Source organism: Pleurodeles waltl, chromosome 1_1 (genome assembly GCF_031143425.1).
Source record: "Pleurodeles waltl isolate 20211129_DDA chromosome 1_1, aPleWal1.hap1.20221129, whole genome shotgun sequence".
NCBI lineage: Eukaryota > Metazoa > Chordata > Amphibia > Caudata > Salamandridae > Pleurodeles > Pleurodeles waltl.
In genome coordinates, this window is record NC_090436.1 from 36447455 (window position 1) to 36468573 (window position 21119).

The following is a 21119-nucleotide window of genomic DNA, read 5'->3' on the forward strand; positions in this document are numbered from 1 at the left end:
GTCAGGTACAGCTCGGCTCCTCTGATATACTGAGGCCTCGTCAGTGAGGTACAGCTCTCGGCTCCTCTGATATACCGAGGCCTCATCAGTCAGGTACAGCTCTCGGCTCCTCTGATATACTGAGGCCTCATCAGTCAGGTACAGCTCGGCTCCTCTGATATACTGAGGCCTCGTCAGTGAGGTACAGCTCGGCTCCTCTGATATACTGAGGCCTCATCAGTGAGGTACAGCTCGGCTCCTCTGATATACCGAGGCCTCATCAGTGAGGTACAGCTCAGGTCCTCTGATATACTGAGGCCTCGTCAGTGAGGTACAGCTCGGCTCCTCTGATATACTGAGGTCTCATCAGTGAGGTACAGCTCGGCTCCTCTGATATACTGAAGCTTCATCAGTGAGGTACAGCTCGGCTCCTCTGAATACTGAGGCCTCATCAGTGAGGTACAGGTCGGCTCCTCTGATATACTGAGGCCTCATCAGTGAGGTACAGCTCTCGGCTCCTCTGATATACTGAGGCCTCATCAGTGAGGTACAGCTCTCGGCTCCTCTGATATACTGAGGCCTCATAAGTCAGGTACAGCTCGGCTCCTCTGATATACTGAGGCCTCATCAGTCGGGTACAGCTCGGCTCCTCTGATATACTGAGGCCTCATCAGTCAGGTACAGCTCGGCTCCTCTGATATACTGAGGCCTCATCAGTCAGGTACAGCTCTCGGCTCCTCTGATATACTGAGGCCTCATCAGTCAGGTACAGCTCGGCTCCTCTGATATACTGAGGCCTCATCAGTCAGGTACAGCTCTCGGCTCCTCTGATATACTGAGGCCTCATCAGTCGGGTACAGCTCGGCTCCTCTGATATACTGAGGCCTCATCAGTCAGGTACAGCTCTCGGCTCCTCTGATATACTGAGGCCTCATCAGTCAGGTACAGCTCGGCTCCTCTGATATACTGAGGCCTAATCAGTCAGGTACAGCTCGGCTCCTCTGATATACTGAGGCCTCATCAGTCAGGTACAGCTCGGCTCCTCTGATATACTGAGGCCTCATCAGTCAGGTACAGCTCGGCTCCTCTGATATACTGAGGCCTCATCAGTGAGGTACAGCTCGGCTCCTCTGATATACTGAGGCCTCATCAGTGAGGTACAGCTCGGCTCCTCTGATATACTGAGGCCTCATCAGTGAGGTACAGCTCGGCTCCTCTGATATACCGAGGCCTCATCAGTGAGGTACAGCTCAGGTCCTCTGATATACTGAGGCCTCGTCAGTGAGGTACAGCTCGGCTCCTCTGATATACTGAGGCCTCATCAGTGAGGTACAGCTCGGCTCCTATGATATACTGAGGCCTCGTCAGTAAGATACAGCTCAGGTCCTCTGATATACTGAGGCCTCGTCAGTGAGGTACAGCTCGGCTCCTCTGATATACTGAGGTCTCATCAGTGAGGTACAGCTCGGCTCCTCTGATATACTGAAGCTTCATCAGTGAGGTACAGCTCAGCTCCTCTGATATACTGAGGCCTCATCAGTGAGGTACAGCTCGGCTCCTCTGATATACTGAGGCCTCATCAGTGAGGTACAGCTCTCGGCTCCTCTGATATACTGAGGCCTCGTCAGTGAGGTACAGCTCTCGGCTCCTCTGATATACTGAGGCCTCATCAGTCAGGTACAGCTCGGCTCCTCTGATATACTGAGGCCTCATCAGTCGGGTACAGCTCGGCTCCTCTGATATACTGAGGCCTCATCAGTCAGGTACAGCTCGGCTCCTCTGATATACTGAGGCCTCATCAGTCAGGTACAGCTCTCGGCTCCTCTGATATACTGAGGCCTCATCAGTCAGGTACAGCTCGGCTCCTCTGATATACTGAGGCCTCATCAGTCGGGTACAGCTCGGCTCCTCTGATATACTGAGGCCTCATCAGTCAGGTACAGCTCGGCTCCTCTGATATACTGAGGCCTCATCAGTCAGGTACAGCTCTCGGCTCCTCTGATATACTGAGGCCTCATCAGTCAGGTACAGCTCGGCTCCTCTGATATACTGAGGCCTCGTCAGTGAGGTACAGCTCGGCTCCTCTGATATACTGAGGCCTCATCAGTGAGGTACAGCTCGGCTCCTCTGATATACCGAGGCCTCATCAGTGAGGTACAGCTCAGGTCCTCTGATATACTGAGGCCTCGTCAGTGAGGTACAGCTCGGCTCCTCTGATATACTGAGGTCTCATCAGTGAGGTACAGCTCGGCTCCTCTGATATACTGAAGCTTCATCAGTGAGGTACAGCTCGGCTCCTCTGAATACTGAGGCCTCATCAGTGAGGTACAGCTCGGCTCCTCTGATATACTGAGGCCTCATCAGTGAGGTACAGCTCTCGGCTCCTCTGATATACTGAGGCCTCATCAGTGAGGTACAGCTCTCGGCTCCTCTGATATACTGAGGCCTCATCAGTCAGGTACAGCTCGGCTCCTCTGATATACTGAGGCCTCATCAGTCAGGTACAGCTCTCGGCTCCTCTGATATACTGAGGCCTCATCAGTCAGGTACAGCTCGGCTCCTCTGATATACTGAGGCCTCATCAGTCAGGTACAGCTCTCGGCTCCTCTGATATACTGAGGCCTCATCAGTCAGGTACAGCTCTCGGCTCCTCTGATATACTGAGGCCTAATCAGTGAGGTACAGCTCGGCTCCTCTGATATACTGAGGCCTCGTCAGTGAGGTACAGCTCTCGGCTCCTCTGATATACCGAGGCCTCATCAGTCAGGTACAGCTCTCGGCTCCTCTGATATACTGAGGCCTCATCAGTCAGGTACAGCTCGGCTCCTCTGATATACTGAGGCCTCGTCAGTGAGGTACAGCTCGGCTCCTCTGATATACTGAGGCCTCATCAGTGAGGTACAGCTCGGCTCCTCTGATATACCGAGGCCTCATCAGTGAGGTACAGCTCAGGTCCTCTGATATACTGAGGCCTCGTCAGTGAGGTACAGCTCGGCTCCTCTGATATACTGAGGTCTCATCAGTGAGGTACAGCTCGGCTCCTCTGATATACTGAAGCTTCATCAGTGAGGTACAGCTCGGCTCCTCTGAATACTGAGGCCTCATCAGTGAGGTACAGGTCGGCTCCTCTGATATACTGAGGCCTCATCAGTGAGGTACAGCTCTCGGCTCCTCTGATATACTGAGGCCTCATCAGTGAGGTACAGCTCTCGGCTCCTCTGATATACTGAGGCCTCATAAGTCAGGTACAGCTCGGCTCCTCTGATATACTGAGGCCTCATCAGTCGGGTACAGCTCGGCTCCTCTGATATACTGAGGCCTCATCAGTCAGGTACAGCTCGGCTCCTCTGATATACTGAGGCCTCATCAGTCAGGTACAGCTCTCGGCTCCTCTGATATACTGAGGCCTCATCAGTCAGGTACAGCTCGGCTCCTCTGATATACTGAGGCCTCATCAGTCAGGTACAGCTCTCGGCTCCTCTGATATACTGAGGCCTCATCAGTCGGGTACAGCTCGGCTCCTCTGATATACTGAGGCCTCATCAGTCAGGTACAGCTCTCGGCTCCTCTGATATACTGAGGCCTCATCAGTCAGGTACAGCTCGGCTCCTCTGATATACTGAGGCCTAATCAGTCAGGTACAGCTCGGCTCCTCTGATATACTGAGGCCTCATCAGTCAGGTACAGCTCGGCTCCTCTGATATACTGAGGCCTCATCAGTCAGGTACAGCTCTCGGCTCCTCTGATATACTGAGGCCTCGTCAGTGAGGTACAGCTCGGCTCCTCTGATATACTGAGGCCTCGTCAGTGAGGTATAGCTTTGATCCTCTGATGCAGTAAGCAAGGGACCCACGTCTGGGCATACCTTTGGCTACTTAGGACACTACATTGAACACAGACGGGCAGACTTATCAAGAACTTTGCTAAAGTGCAAAGTAATGCAAACCAGTGCAAAGTCTTGATAAAGTACTTACTTTTGGAAAGTAGCCCTAAAAGTAACACAAACAGCGCTTTGCACTGCTTTGTGCTATTTTGAGTCAATGGGGTGTCCCATGGTGTACGTGAGTGTTATCTCACTACCACCTATTCTTTCTGTTGAAAATCCCTGTCTGATAAAACTGGTAGATAAGGCTTTGTGGCAAAAACACTGCCTCCTTGAAACTGGCACTCACAAGGAGAAAAGTCAGTTGTTCTCCTAACTTTTCTCACATTGCATGCGTGCTGCACTTACAACACATATCCCATGGTAAAAACGTTTTAAAGTTAAGTTAAAACCGTACTTGGGAAGGAGAAAGCGTGATATTTGGTTGCATCCAGCAAGCAGTTACAGTTCAGAGTGCCTTAGCCCAGCCCTAGATTGTTTAACATCTGTATGGCACCCCTATCTAAACTCATTAAATCCTATGGAGTCTTTACCATCTCCTAAAAAGATGATATCCAACCCAGCGGGATGATGCGTTCAATCCAGCCATAACAGACATATGCTCCCTCGTTGCACCCACATCACCCCCCACCTCAAATGATTCCGCTGGCTCCTAGTTCAGAAAAGGTGTCAGTTCAAGCTCCTCACCCACACGTTCAAGGTACTGCACTACTCTGGACCCGCCGGCATCAACCACCGCCTGAGATTCCACAAAGCCTCTAGACACCCCTGCTCTGCCTCACCCCGCATACAACGTAACAGAGCAGGCGGACGCTGCTTCTCCTACCCTGCAGCCAAAACCAGGAACGGCCTCCCCCTGCACCTCAGGACCTTCCATACTCTACCGGAGCTCCGCAGGAGACCCTGGACCCCTCCAGCATCTAGATTCCCGCACGGGTGACAACAGATTGATTGATTGATGCTGCACCTTTCATTCATGTCTTTTTACGATATAGCTAGCTACAATACAATGAAGAGGAAACAGAAAAGGAGGAAAACTTCTGTTTGGGCACATAAGTGAGACATGGCTTTTCGACTGTGGCCCACCTCAGTAGCCAAGATCCTGGGTGTTAGGACTGATGGCAAGTTGGCACTCCATCGAAAGCCGGATCAGGTGCGGTAGTCACTCCTTTACAGACCTGGCGAGTAAGCCATAGAATTTGCTTACCCACTTCCTGAAGGCCGCGTTCCACAACCCCTGTTTAGAAAGAGACTATAAACTCATATTTTTGCCGTAGCTTTGGAGTAATGTAGTTGATAGGCCTCACGGCTACTTCAGAACCGGGACACTATATAGAGTAAACTGTGCACTTTATAAATCTGTCATTCGTTTATTCATTCATTCATAGTATTACATACTGGATGGGTGTCCTTCAAGTACAAAACCTATGGTACATATCACACACACACCATTTCACGCTGGTGCAAAGGTGTGTTTCTGGTGCTAGGCAGCCAGCGGATACTGCTCTCTCCTCCCGCTGAAAGCCCTTAGTTACTGCCATGAGCTACTATTTATTAAATCTGACACACAGTTCATTCATTAATTTTTTAGCAATGGCCCAGTCATTTCTCACAGCCTCAGCTGTGCCGTCAGTTTATCTCTGAATGTCTGCCTCTGGCGGCTCTAGTGTTAAACAACCGTCCCCCGGAGCTACAAGCGGCCTCCATATGAACCTGAAATGAAAATTAGCTGAAGAACAATTGTCCCAGAGGTTGAGGCGTTCGTTGAGACTCACAGCTGCTGGTACAGCCGAGGTCTTTTCTGCCCTCCCGCCCTTTCCAGGCTCAGCCCCAGGGGATAAATATTTGCCAATACCAGTGGAGAAGTGTGGCACAATGGTTAGAGCGGCAGACCCTGATGCAGAGATCTGGCCTGGGACCAGGGTTCAGTTCTTGCCTCGGCAGGTCTTGGGCTCAATTCCCTTGGACCACCTAATTCTCACCTCGGTGCCTAATCTAATTAATGGGTCCCACTCCGTAACTCTGGGCAAGCGCTTGCTTAATCTCCACAACAGCCCTCACAGCGCTTGGATGCCTGGCTTCACCCTGGGGCTGTCCAGGAGTGGGTGCCTCACAGGGAAAAGCCAGGAGGGGTCCCACAGCGGTATATGTACAGTGCCTTGAGACCCTAACGGGTGAGTAGTGCGCTATACAAGTGCGAAGTTTACAGTTTTGCAGTTTACAGTCCCACTTTGGGTACTGATTTTAGGAATGGTGCCCCCTGGTCTCATTTACACATTGTGCGAATTCCAGAAAGCAGCTTTTACTCTCAGTGTGTCCACTCATCACTCTGTGTCCACCCATCGCTCTCAGTGTCCACCCAGCACACTCAGTGTGTCCATCCATCACTCTCAGTGTGTCCACCCATCACTCTGTGTGCTCCCATCACTCTGTGTCCACCCAACACCCTCAGTGTGTTCACCCATCAATCTCAGTGTCCACCTATCACCCTCCGTGAGTTCCACCCAGCACCCTCAGCGTGTCCCCCCATCACTCTCAGCGGGTCCACCCATCGCTCTCAGTGTCCACCCAGCACACTCAGTGTGTCCATCCATCACTCTCAGTGTGTCCACCCATCACTCTGTGTCCTCCCATCACTCTGTGTCCTCCCATCACTCTGTGTCCACCCAACACCCTCAGTGTGTCCACCCATCAATCTCAGTGTCCACCTATCACCCTCCGTGAGTTACACCTAGCACCCTCAGCGTGTTCCCCCATCACTTTCAGCGGGTCCACCCATCGCTCTCAGTGTCCACCCAGCATCCTCAGTGTGTCCACCCATCACTCTGTGTCCACCCATCACTCTGTGTACAGCCAGCAGCCTCAGTGTGTCCACCCATCTCTCTCACTATGCCCACCAATCATTCTCGGCCTGTCCTTCCATCACTCTCAGCGTGTCCACCCGTCACCCTCCGTGTGTCCATCCATTTCTCTCAGTTTGTCCACCCACCATCCTCAGCATGTCCACCGATCACTCTCAGTGTGTCCACCCATCACTCTGAGCGGGTCCACCCATCGCTCTCAGTGTCCACCCAGCATCCTCAGCATGTCCACCGATCACTCTCAGCGTGTCCACCCATCACTCTGAGCATGGACAGGCGTCAATCTCTACAAACCCACCCATAACCCTCAGTCTGTCCACCCACCACTCCCAGCATGCTGACCCGTCATTCGCAAGGTGTCCGCCCATCGCTCTCCGCAGGTCATCCATCACTCTGTGCATGCCCATGATCATCCGAGTTTGAAATTCCGGCTACACCAACTCAGCATTCCATCCTTCTGAAGTCGGTAAATGGAGTAGCTTTCATCTGAAGAAGTGTATTTACAGCGCTTAGAAAAGTGTGGTGTGAAGCGTTATTGAAAATAAATCATTAGTTTATAATCTCGATTGCTGTTTTGTAAAAGGAAAAATGGGATTAAAAGCGACATGGGTGGGAGTTGCGGCTACCTGCTGTCGCTGTGTTTGATCTTGTATAAATCCATTTAACATCTCCCCTCCTCTCAGTCAGATTAAACCTCTTTGTGTCAGTCATGGTGAGGACATGACTCCCAGCATGGGGAACTATTGATGGGTGGGGGGGGAGGGGGGTGAGTGCCCCCACCAAAACCTGTCTCGGCACAGGCCCCCGCCGGCATGTCTTGTTGCCATGGCGATGACCCCTGGGTTTCCTCACGTCCCCTCCCGGCAGCACCCCTTTACTCACTGCTTTTCTTGTTCTTTCGTTATCACTGTGCGCTGTGGTACCCGGGCCATCTCCACACGTCACCATGGCAACAGACATCAGTTTGGCACCACTCCCAAGGCAACGACTGGATGCCCAGCCCCGTGGGCGTCTCCGTACCCCGATTCCAAGGAAGAAGGCGGACGCAGGAGTCGCTTCTGATCGTGCTGGGGGGCAGTGCCCATTTTAACATGCACACGGCCAGGTGATGTAAGTGCGTACAGGTTTTACATCACTGGCGCGTGCAACTTGCACTTAAGGTTAAGGGTCAAGTAGCTGTCCAGTGAGAACGTCTTAGGCCTCGATGGGAGATAGCTCTGCTGTCCACAGTGCAGGTCTGCAACAAACGTGACAAAAGAGGTCACCGGATGCAAACTCCCTGCAGTTCATTCACCCCAACACCCCAGTAACCAAGGGGCCCGGGAGACCCGTGACCTCGCTGCAGAGTAATGTCCGGTTTCATCTGAATTCCTTCTAGACTCAGGTTGCATTGAGTGTATTTGCAGTGTGTGGGTCGGGGCTGGTGACGTTGCAGCATTTGTTGCACTGATGGTGCCTGGCCCACCCCGCCTGCAGCCCCCTGCCAGGAGATCACTCACAGACCCCACGTGGCCTCCAGGTTTATTCAGACCAGTCAGCACCAGTGTCCCTTGTCCGGCCGAGACAGTCGTCACAACATGACTACATATACACACACAGAATGTTGTTAGATCTTTTCATCTATTTGTCTGGTCAAGTGTCACTCACATTCTAGTTACGCCCATCACAGCTTGCAGCATGGAACAACACCCCACTCTAATGCACCGGGAGCAGGGCTTAATTTGAGCCGGTGGTTGAAGGTGGGGCCCACCTGCACTCATTTTTCACTTGTTTTTCCTCAACAGCCTTTGAACCAGAGCACATGAGATAAAAAAAAATACCAAAACGGAAAAGGCAAAGGAAGAGAAAGGTGTAAAAACAGTTAAAAAGGGAGAGAGCGAGGGTGAAAAAGAACCTGCAAGAGTGGATGGAGGGGCAGGGGGCGTCTGGTGGTGGATGAGAGAGGCATTGGATGGACTCAAGACTACGCAGCCTTCGTATTACCCGCCCGAACCCCCAAATGCGCTGCCGGTGGACTTCCTCACAAAACTATGGGCACCCACAATGGATGCACAAATTAAACCGCAACTGGGGCGCACAGTGGGTATTTCTGCCTTCACACACATCACACGTAACGCACATCTCCAAGAAAAACAAGGCAGGTGTGCAACATATCACGATTATATAAAATAGACTTTCTGTCGGGATAACGAAACAACTGTACTTCGATCGGGAAATTTCCACCACGGGAGCACCGATAACAAACTCACGCGCAAATTGAGTGTAACCCCCCATTCTGGGTGGTCCGACACTGGGGCATATTGTGAACCTGCTATTTACCCCACCCCGAGGCAGCGGCAAATACCCTGGGGCAGATTTACTAATACTTTACACAACGCAGCAGGGCGGCGTGTTGCATTGCACTGCCTTGCTCGAAAGGGAAAGTACAGAAATGTTCCATATTCACTATGATAGCGCGCGCTTCAGCTCTGTCCTAGCGCTGCGCACTGTGTGCTGCCTAGCTTGGCGCAGGAACCCTTGCAGCATGCAGCAGTGACGCCTGCAGGTGCCTCCTAGGCCCCCACGTTGTGCGGACTTGGGTGGGATCTTTACCACACCTGATAAACAGCATTAGAAAGTGCGGAAATGATTCTTATTTCGAGTTTGTTGCGTCCCAATGAAGCACGTGACGCAGAATGCGTACTTAAGGCACCAAAGTGAAAGTTTTGCTTATTTTTCTGGGACATTTCCTCAAATAAAGTTTAGCTGGTTCGATCTACAGTAATCTATCAGGGAAAAACTGTGGGGGTGTGATATCATCAAATAACTCGTTACTGGGATTCCCTCTGCAAAGGTCGGTGTGCGCAGGAGCCAGAAGGGCCCCAGAAACTGCCCCAGGGCCGAGGGTGGACGCCCCAAGGGCAGATAGGATACTTCTCGCGCGCAATAACACCAGGGGCAATGTTTACACCTGTCCTAGGCACCGCCCTGATGATGGGGTTCACTGCGCCAAACTGCATGTCCTGGTTCTTTTCTACTCTTTAAATTCCAGCAGGTTTGACCTGCGAAAATGTAATGAGGGATGTGCACCATATTGCACCCAGTAAAGCGAGCCTTTCACACAGGTGTTCCAGCAGGTCCGCCCTCTTGGACCACCGCAAGGAGTGCCAGGGAGATTTGTTATAATATCACTCCGTTTTTATGCACCGCGAGATGACTGGGTTTGCAAGGCGCAGCGTAAACATGTACAGAACTGTTATCCAGGGAAGAAATCTAAAGTACAGAATCCAATTCTCTTCCACATCGGGCACTGCGATCACTTTCATTTAGCAATCACCACCCACGACGAGGCGTCGAGGCGCTTTACGTCGGGTAGCACGCTACCACGAAACCCAAGGAATACCATACATTCGGGCAGCACCCGGCGGGTCCAGTCTCAGCCCAGCCTCATTTCAGTATAGCGCCAAGGGGTCTGTTTAAGAATGCCAACGCCCCTCCCCCACACACCGTTTACACCGCAGATGCCAGTGTTTATGGCTGGCTCTCGGCGCACACTCGTGATTCTGGCTCTGAAGCTGTGATCTCTTAATTCTCGCATTTCAAACATTAATGCCTGGCCCTGTGCCACCCTTGCCAGGGAGGCGGAACCCAAGACGCAAGCTGAAAGGAGGGGTGACCGTGGCAAGGTGATTCAGGCGTCGTGCCCAGCCAGGCGAGAGAGGTGATTATATAGGGCTTTGTGGAGACGCCTGGGCTTTGGTGAGTGTACACCAAGGAGTGAGCTGACCTCTCACCTCAGGCGCCAGGCCTCAGCCTTGAGTGAGTGTACACCAAGGAGTGAGCTGGCCTCTCACCTCAGGCGCCAGGCCTCAGCCTTGTGTGAGTGTACCCCAAGAAGTGAGTTGGCCTCTCACCTCAGGCGCCAGGCCTCGGCCTTGTGTGAGTGTACCCTAAGAAGTGAGCTGGCCTCTCACCTCAGGTGCCAGGCCTCAGCCTTGTGTGGCTGTACACTAAGGAGTAAGCTGACCTCTAACCTCAGGCGCCAGGCCTCAGCCTTGTGTGAGTGTACCCCAAGAAGTGAGCTGGCCTCTCACCTCAGGCGCCAGGCCTCGGCCTTGTGAGTGTACCCCAAGAAGTGAGTTGGCCTCCCACCTCAGGCGCCAGGCCTCAGCCTGGTGTGACTGTACCCCAAGAAGTGAGATGGCCTCTCACCTGAGGAGTCAGCCCTGGGCCTTGTGAGAGTGTACCCCAAGAAGTGAGCTGGCCTCTCACCTCAGGCGCCAGGCCTCGGCCTTGTGTGAGTGTACCCCAAGAAGTGAGTTGGCCTCTCACCTCAGGCGCCAGGCCTCAGCCTTGTGTGAGTGTACCCCAAGAAGTGAGCTGGCCTCTCACCTGAGGAGTCAGCCCTGGGCCTTGTGTGAGGGTACCCCAAGAAGTGAGCTGGCCTCTCACCTCAGGCGCCAGGCCTCGGCCTTGTGAGAGTGTGAACCAAGAAGTGAGCTGGCCTCTCACCTGAGTCTGGCTTGGGCTTTATCTGACTGTATACCCCCTGCTAGGCACAGGGCTGGGCCTTGTGTGGCTGCCTAAACCCTGTGTGTGTTAACCTTGACCCCCGGACATGAATGGAGTCCTGCGTGGACACTGGGCGACTATTTTGGAGTCCTGCCGCCTGATAATGCAGGGGCCGGGCCCGGTCCTTGCATGATTATATTCCCCTGCGTGGTGAAATTTGAGGAGTCAGGCCAGTGCCTTGTGTGAGTAAATACACCTCTCTGCTAACCTTGTCACCTGAGGTGTCAGGCCAGGCCTGGGCTTTATGTGACACTCTAGTGCGCTGTCCGTGTCAGGGAGTGGATGATGGGGCCCGCCCCGGCCTTGTGTAACTATACGCCTCGGAGAGACGGGGTTGCCACAAACGAGCCAGGCCTAGACGTTGTGTGACTGTACACCTTGAGGTGTGTTGACCTGTCGCCTAGGTAACCTGGTCTGGGGCTTGTGTGACTAATTACTGCATTTGTGTGCCACATAAGCGCTAAGACCTGAGTATTGGACCTCAGGAAGTCTGGGGCGGGGCCTTTGACTTGGGAAGTCTTGGGGGGGGGGGGGGCTTTGACTTGGGAAGTCTGGAGCGGGGCCGGGACCCTGGGAAGTTTAGAGCGGGCCTGAGCATTGGGAAGTCTGGATTGAGGCCTGGGCCGTGGGAAAACTCGGGTTGGGGCCTAGGCCTTGAGAAAGTCAGCAGTTGGGCCTGGGCCTTGGGAAGTCCGGAACGAGTCCTGGGCCTTGGGTAGTCTGGAGTGGGGCCTGAGCCTTGTGATAGTCTGGAGTGAGGCCTGGGCTTTGGGAAGGTCTGGAGTAGGGCCTGGGACTTGAGAAAGTCTTGAGTGGAGCCTGACCCTTGTGAACGTCTGAAGTGGGGCCTGGGGCTAGTGAAAGTCTGGAGTCGGGCCTTGGCATTGGGAAGTATGGAGCGGGGCCTGGACTTTGGGAACTCTGGAGCAGGGTCTGAACCTTGGGAAGTCCGGAGTGGAGCCAGGGCCTTAGGAAGTCTGGAGTTCGGCCTGGACCTTGCAAAAGTCTGGAGTGGGACCTGGACCTTGGGAAATCTTAAGGGGGGCCTGAGCTTTTGGAATTCTGGAGCGAGACCTGGGCCTTGGCAAGTCTGGAGCAGGGCCTGGGCCTTTGGAAGACTAGAGCAGGGCCTTGGGAAGTCTGGAGTGGGGCCTGCACCTTGGGAAGTCTGGAGCCAAATCCCACCACCACCTCATTAGTCACCAGGAAAGCCACCCTGCAGGACCGTATCAGAGCCACTGCTCACAACCCCAAGAGCTCATCACTGTGGTCAAAGAGTTTGCCAATCCCTAATCAGAAACAGCAAACATCTCTCCATCTCAAGACCTCTGCATCAGGCTAGCCAACTTCTTGCACCGGAAAATCAAGGACATATACAACAGTTTTGGATCCCAAGACCCTTTCGAGCCCTCCAACAACCGCCCAGATCCAACCCATCGAACCAACACAGACCCTGCACTGCTGGACCACCCGCACTATCATGAGCAGCATCCACTCTGGAGCATCTACGGACCCCTGTCCTGACCACATTTTCAACAAGGCCAACACATCCATCGCGCCCGAGATATGACACACACCCTAAGTGCTCCATAGAGACAACCACCTTCCCAGAGAACTTAAAGCACGCCAAGATCCGCCCGGTCTTGAAGAAACCCACGGCCGACCCCCAGGACATCAAGAATTACCGCCCCATCTCTCTGCTGCCGTTCAAAGCCAAAGTCATTGAAAAGGCCATCGATGCTCAGCTCAGCAAGCACATCAAGGAAAACAGCATCCTGGACACCTCCCAATCAGGCTTCAGGAGCAATCACAGCACGGAGACTGCCTTCCTCGCCGTCACAGATGACATTTGCTCACATCTCGACCGCAGCCATACAGCAGCCCTCATCCTACTGGACCTATTGGCTGCCTTCGACACAGTCTCACACCTCACCCTCTGCTCCAGGCTCCACACAGCCGGCATCTGTGGAAAGACCCTACAATGGATACGCTCTTTCTTGTCTGGCAGAACACAGAGTCAGACTCCCGGCTTACCTGTCAGAACCTATTTGAGATCAGCTGCGGAGTTCCACATCGAGCCCCACACTCCAACATCTACATGGCCCCACTCGCATCCATCGTAAGGGACTACGGGCTGAACATCATCTCCTATGCCAACGATACCCAGCTGATCATCTCACTGACTGAAAACCCCACTACTGCCAAGAAGAATTTCCACAATGGAATGGAAGCCTTGGCCTCTGGATGAAGGAAAGCTGCCTCAAGCTCAACTCCCGACAAGACCAAGATCCTCATCCTGGGAGCATCCACATCCGCCTGGGATGACTCCTGGTGGCCATCGACCCTCGACCTCCCCACCCCAACAAACCATGCACACAACCTCAGTTTCATCCTGGACTAATCACTCACCATGACCCACCAAGTCACTTCAGTCGCATCCTCCTGCTTTCACACACTCTGACTTCTACGTATGATCATCCTGGACATTCCCCGCTGAGAAACATATCTCCAACCACCTAAGAAACTTCCCTGGCTTCCCATCGACAAAAGAATTAACTTCACGCTCCTCGTTCACGCTTACAAGGCCATCTATGACCTAGGACCCACATATCTCAACCGTCGCATCACCTCCTACTCCCCTACCAGACCTCTTGGCTCCGCTCAACAAGCACTAGCCACCGTACCCCGCATACGGAAGTCCTTGGCGGGCGGAAGATCCTTCGCCTACCTCACGACAAAGAGCTGGAACACCCTACACCTGAGGCAGTCACCATTGCTGACTCAATTCAGGAAGGATCTTAAAGCCTGACTGTTCAACTGAAGCTCAGAGGACTAACCCCCCCTAGTGTCTTCAGATCCTTATGGGTAAGTAGTTGCGTTTCACAAACCCTGATTTGATTTGGAGCAGGGCTTGTGCTTTGGGAAGTCCGAGAGGCATGGGCCTCAGGAAGTCTGGAGCAGGACCTGGACCATGGAAAGTCTGGAGTCGGGCCTTGGGGAATCTTGAGTGGGACCTGACCCTTGGGAAGATCTGGAATGGGGCCAGGGTCTTGGAAAGTCTGGAGTGGGGCATGGGCCTTGGGAAGTCTGAAGTGGGGCCTGGGCCTTGGGATGCCTGTAGTGAGGCCTGGGCCTAGGAAGTCTGGAGCAGGACCAGGCTCTTGGGAATTCTGGTGTGGGGCTTGGGGCCTGTAAAGTCTGGAGCAGGGTCTGGCCTTTAGGAACTCTGGAGGGGGGTCTGAACCTTGGGAAGTCTGGAGTGGGGCCTGGGCCTCAGGAAGTCTGGTGTGGGGCCTGGGCCTTGGAGAAGTCTGGAGTGGGGCCTGCGCCTTGGGAAGTCTGGAGTGGGGCCAGGAAGTCTTGATTGGGGTCTGGCCCTTAGGAAAGTCTGGAATTGGGCCAGCATCTAAGGAAGTCTGGAGTAGGGCATGGACATTAGGAAGGTCTGGAGTGGGCCTGGGCCTTGGGAAGCCAGGATTGGGGGCTGTGCACTGAGAAGCCTATAGTGGGGCCTTGGCCTTTGGAAGTGTGGAGCGGGACCTGGGCCTTGGGAAGTTTAGAGTGGAGCTGGGCCTTGGGAAGTCTGGAGTGGGGCCTGGGCCTTGGGAAGTCTGGTGTGGGGCCTGGGCCTTGGGAAGTCTGGAATTGATCCCTATGAAGTCTGGAGCTGGGCCTGGGCCTTCGGAAGCCTTGAGTGGGACCTGGGCCTTGGGAATTCTGGAGTGGGGCCTAGGCTTTGGGAAGGCTGGAGTGGGGCCTGGACATTGGCAAGTTTCAGTGAGGCCTGGGCCTTGGGAAGTCTGGAGTGGGGCCTGGGCACTGGGAATTCTGTAGTGGGGCTGTGCATTAAGAAGGTTTGGAGTGGGGCCTTGGCATTGGGAAGTCTGGAGTGGGGCGTCGACCTTGGGAAGTCTGGAGCAGGGCCTGGGCTTTGGGAACTCCGGAGCGGGGTCTGAACCTTGGGAAGACTGGAGCAGGGCCTGGGCTTTGGGAAGTCTGGAGCGGGGCCTGGGCCATGGCAATACTGGAGCAGGGCCTGGGCTATGGGAAGTCTAGAGTGAGGCCTGGGCCTTGGGAAGTCTGGAGCGAGGCCTGGGCATTGGGAAGTTTGAAGTGGGGCCTGGGCCTTGGGAAGACTGGTGTGGGGCCTGGGCCCTGTAAAGTCTGGAGTGGGGCTTGGGCCTTGGGCCTTGGGATATATGGAGTGGGGCTGGGCCTTGGGAAGTTTGGAGTGGGGCTTGGGCCTTGGGAAGTCTGGAGTTGGTCTCAAGGAAGTCCGGAGCGGGACCTAGACCTTGGGAAGCCTAGAGTGGGACCTGGTTCTTGGAAAGTCTGGAGTGGGGCCTGTGCCTTGGGAAGTCTGGAGTCTGTCCTTGGGAAGTCTGGAGTGGGGCTTGGGCTTGGGAAGTCTAGAGTGGGGGCTGGGCCTTGGGACGGTCTGGAGTGGGGCCTAGACATTGAGGGACTACATTAAGTAGTGTGTCTTGGCTTTTTCTCCTAAAGAAGCTAGACAGAGGGCTGGGCTTTACTGTATGTCTTTCATGTTGGCCTACTATGGAGGTACTGAAAACTCTGGGTCCTGAGCAACTAATGAATTGGATATGCTTTGACCTTTCATCTGAGGATGCTGTTAACATGCTTGGACTATATACCCAGGTGTTTCTAGACACACCACCTGAAGATGATGGCCATAGACCTAGACTTTATGTCATTACATGCAGGGGTTTAAGTGGGAAGAAAAAAGTGGACAGTCTTTGAAAGGGGCGAGACCTATTTGATTAAGGGCGTGGCTTAAACATATTTACTAAAATTCACGAGAGTGGTACCCTACCACACAATTATATAGAGTTGCAACTGGCACACTTGACCAGTGGTCTGTGAGCTCTACATAGAGGCCAGGGATCAGATGGCCACGTATTCTGATTTTTTTTTTACCCCTGACAGGCAATGAGAGAAACTCGTACTGCCCTCAGCCACAGCTCAATTGTGCCTCTTTATAAACACCTGGATGCAACTCCTGGAGGTGCAGAAGTCTGACTTGGGCCTTGGGTGAATAGTGAGCCATGTTATATGTGGCCTGCATTGGTTATAATATAATCCTGTGCGTGTTGCTCTTGTCACCTTGGGTTATATCCAGATGTGCGTTGTTTTACATCTAAAGGGACAGGGCTTGGGCCTGGAAATAGATGCTGAAGTAAGGCCTGGGGCTTTGGGTGATTGCATACCCGAGAAAGTGATGGCCTGTGACCTCAGGAGTTAGCCCTGGGCCTTGGATGACAATAAACCCTTGGGTGTGATGGCCTGTCACCCATTCAGAGTCAGACCAGGATTTAGGTGACTATTCACCACTCGGTGTGTTGGCCGGCCACCTGAAAAGTCCGGCCTGGGCTGCCTATATAGCCTTGATTGTAATGAGGGGTTAGACCTATGCTCTGGGAGACAATATACCCCTGAGTGCAATAGGCTCATATCTCAGAAGTTAGACCTGAGCCTCGGCTAACTTTAAAGCCCTGAGTGTGATGGCCTAAGACCTCAGGAGTTAGACCTGGGCCTTGGATCACATTGTACCCCTGGGTTTGATGGCCTGAGACTTCAGGAGTTAGACCTGGGCCTTGGATGACATTATACCCCTGTGTGATGGCCTGAGACTTCAGGAGTTAGACATGGGCCTTGGATGACATTATACCCCTGTGTGATGGTCTGATACCTCAGGAGTTAGACCTGGGCCTTGGATGACAATATACCCCATGGGTTTGATGGCCTGAGACTTCAGGAGTTAGACATGGGCCTTGGATGACATTATACCCCTGTGTGATGGCCTGAGACCTCAGGAGTTAGGCCTGGACCCTGAGTAACGTTAAAGCACTGAGGGCCTGATTACGACCTTGGCGGAAAGGTTTACTCCATCCCAAAAGTGACAGATACCCCGTCTACCGTTTTACAAGTTCCACAGAATATAATGGAACTTATAATAAAGCGGGAGGGATATCCGTCACATTTGGGACAGAGTAATCTCCTCCACCAAGGTCGTAATGAGGCCCTGAGTGTGATGTAGAGTCAGAGCTAGGCTCTGGGAGATTATATACCCATGTGCATCTAGGCTTTTCCTCCTTAAGATAACTGATACAAGCTTGAGATCTGAGTGACTACGTATGGTGGTGAGTTGACCATCTCTTCTGAAAAAGCTGAAAATGCTGAAATGCGGCCTAGATTTAGCTGATCACATATATTGGTGTATATTCACTTCCTCTTCTGAGAGAAGTAGGTGTGGGCCTGGGCTTTATGAGTGAGTGCACCAATGTTTAGTGTCCATCCCTCTTGAGGAGGGTGGGTGCAGTTCAAACCCTTGGGTGACCCTACGCCCCATTGTGTGCTAGTCTTATCTCAAAAAGATAGTGACTGTAAGTTTGAGCTTTAGGTCACTCTAAACCCTTCCATATGTGAGGACACTGGACACAGTCCAGAGCTTTCACCGAGGCTTTGGCCTTGTCTGCTGAAATTGCGCCAGGTTGATGTGTGTTGGCCGCCTCTCCTACAGATGCTGGATCCCGGACTTGATTGTAAGTGTCTGTAGTAGACATTGGGGTGTTGGTCATCTCACCTAAGATAAGGGTGGCTGGCCTGGGCTTTGGATGTCTATATACCTCATTGTGTTGGTCGTCTCTCCTAAAGATGCTGGTTCCCGGACTTGAATAAAAGTGACCACAGATATTGACGTGTTGGTCATCTGACCTAAAGATAATGGAGGTCAGCCTGGGCTTTGGGTGTCTATATACCTCATTGTTTTGGCCGTCTCTCCTAAAGATGCGGGATGCTGGACTTGAATGTAAGTGACTGTAGACATTGAGGTGTTGGTCATCCCACCTAAAGAAAAGGGTGGCTGGTCTTGGCTTTGGGTGTCTATATACCTCATTGTGTTGGTCATCATTCCTACATATGCTGGATCCTGGACTTGAATGTAAGTGACTGTAGACATTGACGTGTTGGCCATCGTACCTAAAGATGCGGGAGGCCAACCTGGCCCTTATTTGAATATATACCTCACTGTGTTTGCCGTCTCTTCTAAAGATGCCGGAAACAGGCTTTGCCGCTATGTCACTATATACCACAGAGCTCTTCGGCCTGGCCACCTTAAGATGTTGCGACAAATGGCTGTACCAGTGAAACCTTCAGTTGACCTGTGAGAAACAGTTTACACTGAACACATCTGCAGCATCAGGGATTTCTGGGAGTCCCCTTTGGAGTACGGTACATCTGACCAGTGGAATGAAGGCAAGAAATGCTATCCCTTCATGAAAAAGACCAAGCAAAACCAACGACCATCGCTAGATCTCAACCACCAACAAAGAATGAACGACACCAAAGCCACTGAGCTGTGATTTACAGGAGTAAAAAAGAGCCTAGCACACACCTCCGTCCATCACTGGGCCCAGCAGAGGTTTAGTAGCCACGAGGTGAGAAGTGCAGAGATCAAGGAAACAAAAGGAACATGCAGGGTGTTGGGGGGTGGGAGGCGGCCGCGTCACTTCCGGTAGGCACTGGAGATCTGTCATTCAGAGGACCAGCACACGGGGGTGTGCTCAGAAGAACAAGCTGAGTCAGAAAAACAGCAAAACAACCACTGCCCACCTGGTTCTGGGAAATGTGTTCCAAGCACCATCTGGGCGCTGTGGACCCGTGTGCCAGCTTCAAGCTGCGGGCCTTTTTGTGCATTTCAACAACACACGTGCAGATATTTAAACATACCAAAGAATACACCTCTTTAAAGGATACACACAAATACGCAAACGTACATGTATGCAGTCACGAGAGGGTGGTGCGTTTGTTTTCTGTATTGCACATGGAGCAGCGTTTTAAAATGCTTATTTCACAAAGATGATGTCATGCCTGTTAATTATGTTCCACAGTTCGCATATATTACATTATTCACGTGAATTACAGGTTCCATCCAATGGCAAAACTACAGCATTAGTTTCTGACTTTGATTTCCTTGTGACCAGGTAGGTGGCCTCTCACCAGACGATCGTGACAGCGGCAGAGGCCGCCTCACGCCATCAGTGCCCATTGTTTGATCAGCTTCCTCGTCATGAAAGTCAAAAAACACCTGAACATTCCATTCCAATCAGGATCCGCTCTCAGGTGCACCCCGCAGACACAGCTGCAAGCCCCCTCGCTTCTACAGCCAATGTGCTTATTAACACCCCAAATAATGTATTCACAAAGACAACACCCTAAGGACGACATTTACATATATTTTTCTTTTCACTGCAGTTTACGAACAACACAATCCGGTGTTCAATGAAAAATAAAACCCTGTTTGAAATTATAAAATGCCATGGTAACTGCTCCGGCCTGGAAAGGTGGTGCATGGAAATACATAGCGGTAATCTGTGTTTAATGGCCCAACAAAGCAACCCGGGGTCTGGGGGCCGCGAGCCACGGGGCTGTGGCTTCATGGTTTACTGTCGCCGAAGGCCTCGGTTACATTATAGGACCTTAATAAACGTATGCGTGTGTACGTATACATGTATACATATACATGTATGTGTATGTGCAATGTATAGCCCCATAACTATATGCACGGCTGTGAACACATAGATAAACCTATACATGTACATGGGTGTATTTGTAATACATATGTTACCCAGACATGCGTGCCGACGGATTCTATAGGTGCAGCCCCCCTGTGCCCACTCACCCGGGTGTAGATGTGCCTCTTGGTCTGAGCCATCCTGCCGGCCCCCGGGGGTCTGTCAGCGGCTCCCTCTGTGCGGCTGCTCCCGGCTCATGCCCTGACACCCCGGCAGGCCCTGGCTGCGGGTGCGAGCGGCCGTCCCTGGTGCCCCCGCTGCTCCGTCCGCCTCTCCCCGCTGGAGGCTCCCCGACTGCTGGGGACAGCGCTGCGCTAGTGCTGCTGAGGAGCCCAGACCTACGGCAGGGAGGGGGAGCCGCGGGGTCCTAGCGCCGCCCGCCTCCATCTGAGGGACGGGGCATTCCAGCAAGGGGCATGCATGTCAGAGGCATGGGAGCTGTGGGCATTCCACCACAGTGCAGTCATGTCAGAGGCACAGGGGCCGGGGACATTCCACCAAAGTGTATGCATGTCAGAGGAATGGGGGCTGAGGGCATTCCACCAAAGGAAAGGCATGTCAGAGGTATGGGGGCTGAGGGCATTCCACCAAAGGACAGGCATGTCAGAGGCATGGGGGCTGAGGGCATTCCACCAAAGGACAGGCATGTCAGAGGCATGGGGGCTGAGGGCATTAAACCAAAGGACAGGCATGTCAGAGGTATGGGGGCTGAGGGCATTAAACCAAAGGACAGGCATGTCAGAGGTATGGGGGCTGAGGGCATTAAACCAAAGGACAGGCATGTCAGAGGTATGGAGGTGAGGGCATTCCAACAACGGACAGGCATGTCAGAGGTATGGGGGTTGTGGACATTCCATCAAAGGACAGGAATGTCAGAGGCAGAGGGGCTGAAGGCATTGCACCAAAGAGCATTCATATCAGAGGCCTGGAGACTGTGGGCATTTCACTAACGGGCAGACATTTCATAGACATGGGGACTGCGGACATTCTATCAAAGGGCAGGCATGTCAGAGGCATGGGCGTTGTGGCCATTGCACCAAAGTGCATGCACGGCAGAGGCACGGGGGCTGGGGACATTCCACCAAAGGGTATGCATGTCAGAAGCATGGGCCTGTGGGCATCCCACTAAAGGGCATGCATGTCAGAGGCACAGGGGCTGGGGCATTCCATCATAGTGCATGTATGTATGTCAGAGGCTTGGGGGCAGTGGGCATTGCACCAAAGTGCATGCCTGCAAGAGGCACAGGGCCTGGG

General features: G+C 52.9%; 1 protein-coding gene across 5 annotated transcripts in view; it reads right to left on the reverse strand.

Moving 5' to 3' along the window:
• The window catches only part of DCTN1 (dynactin subunit 1), a 394031-nt gene extending 373867 nt beyond the window's left edge, over nucleotides 1-20164 (reverse strand). For 4 of the 5 annotated variants that reach the window (XM_069207920.1, XM_069207653.1, XM_069207629.1 and 1 more), the window contains exon 1: nucleotides 19973-20164. In XM_069207920.1, coding sequence (XP_069064021.1) covers nucleotides 19973-20005 — 33 coding nt within the window. In that variant the 5' untranslated portion in view covers nucleotides 20006-20164. The remainder of the gene's footprint in view (nucleotides 1-19972) is intronic. The other variant, XM_069207841.1, reaches the window with a different exon arrangement.
• Between the last annotated feature and the right edge of the window lie 955 nt (nucleotides 20165-21119).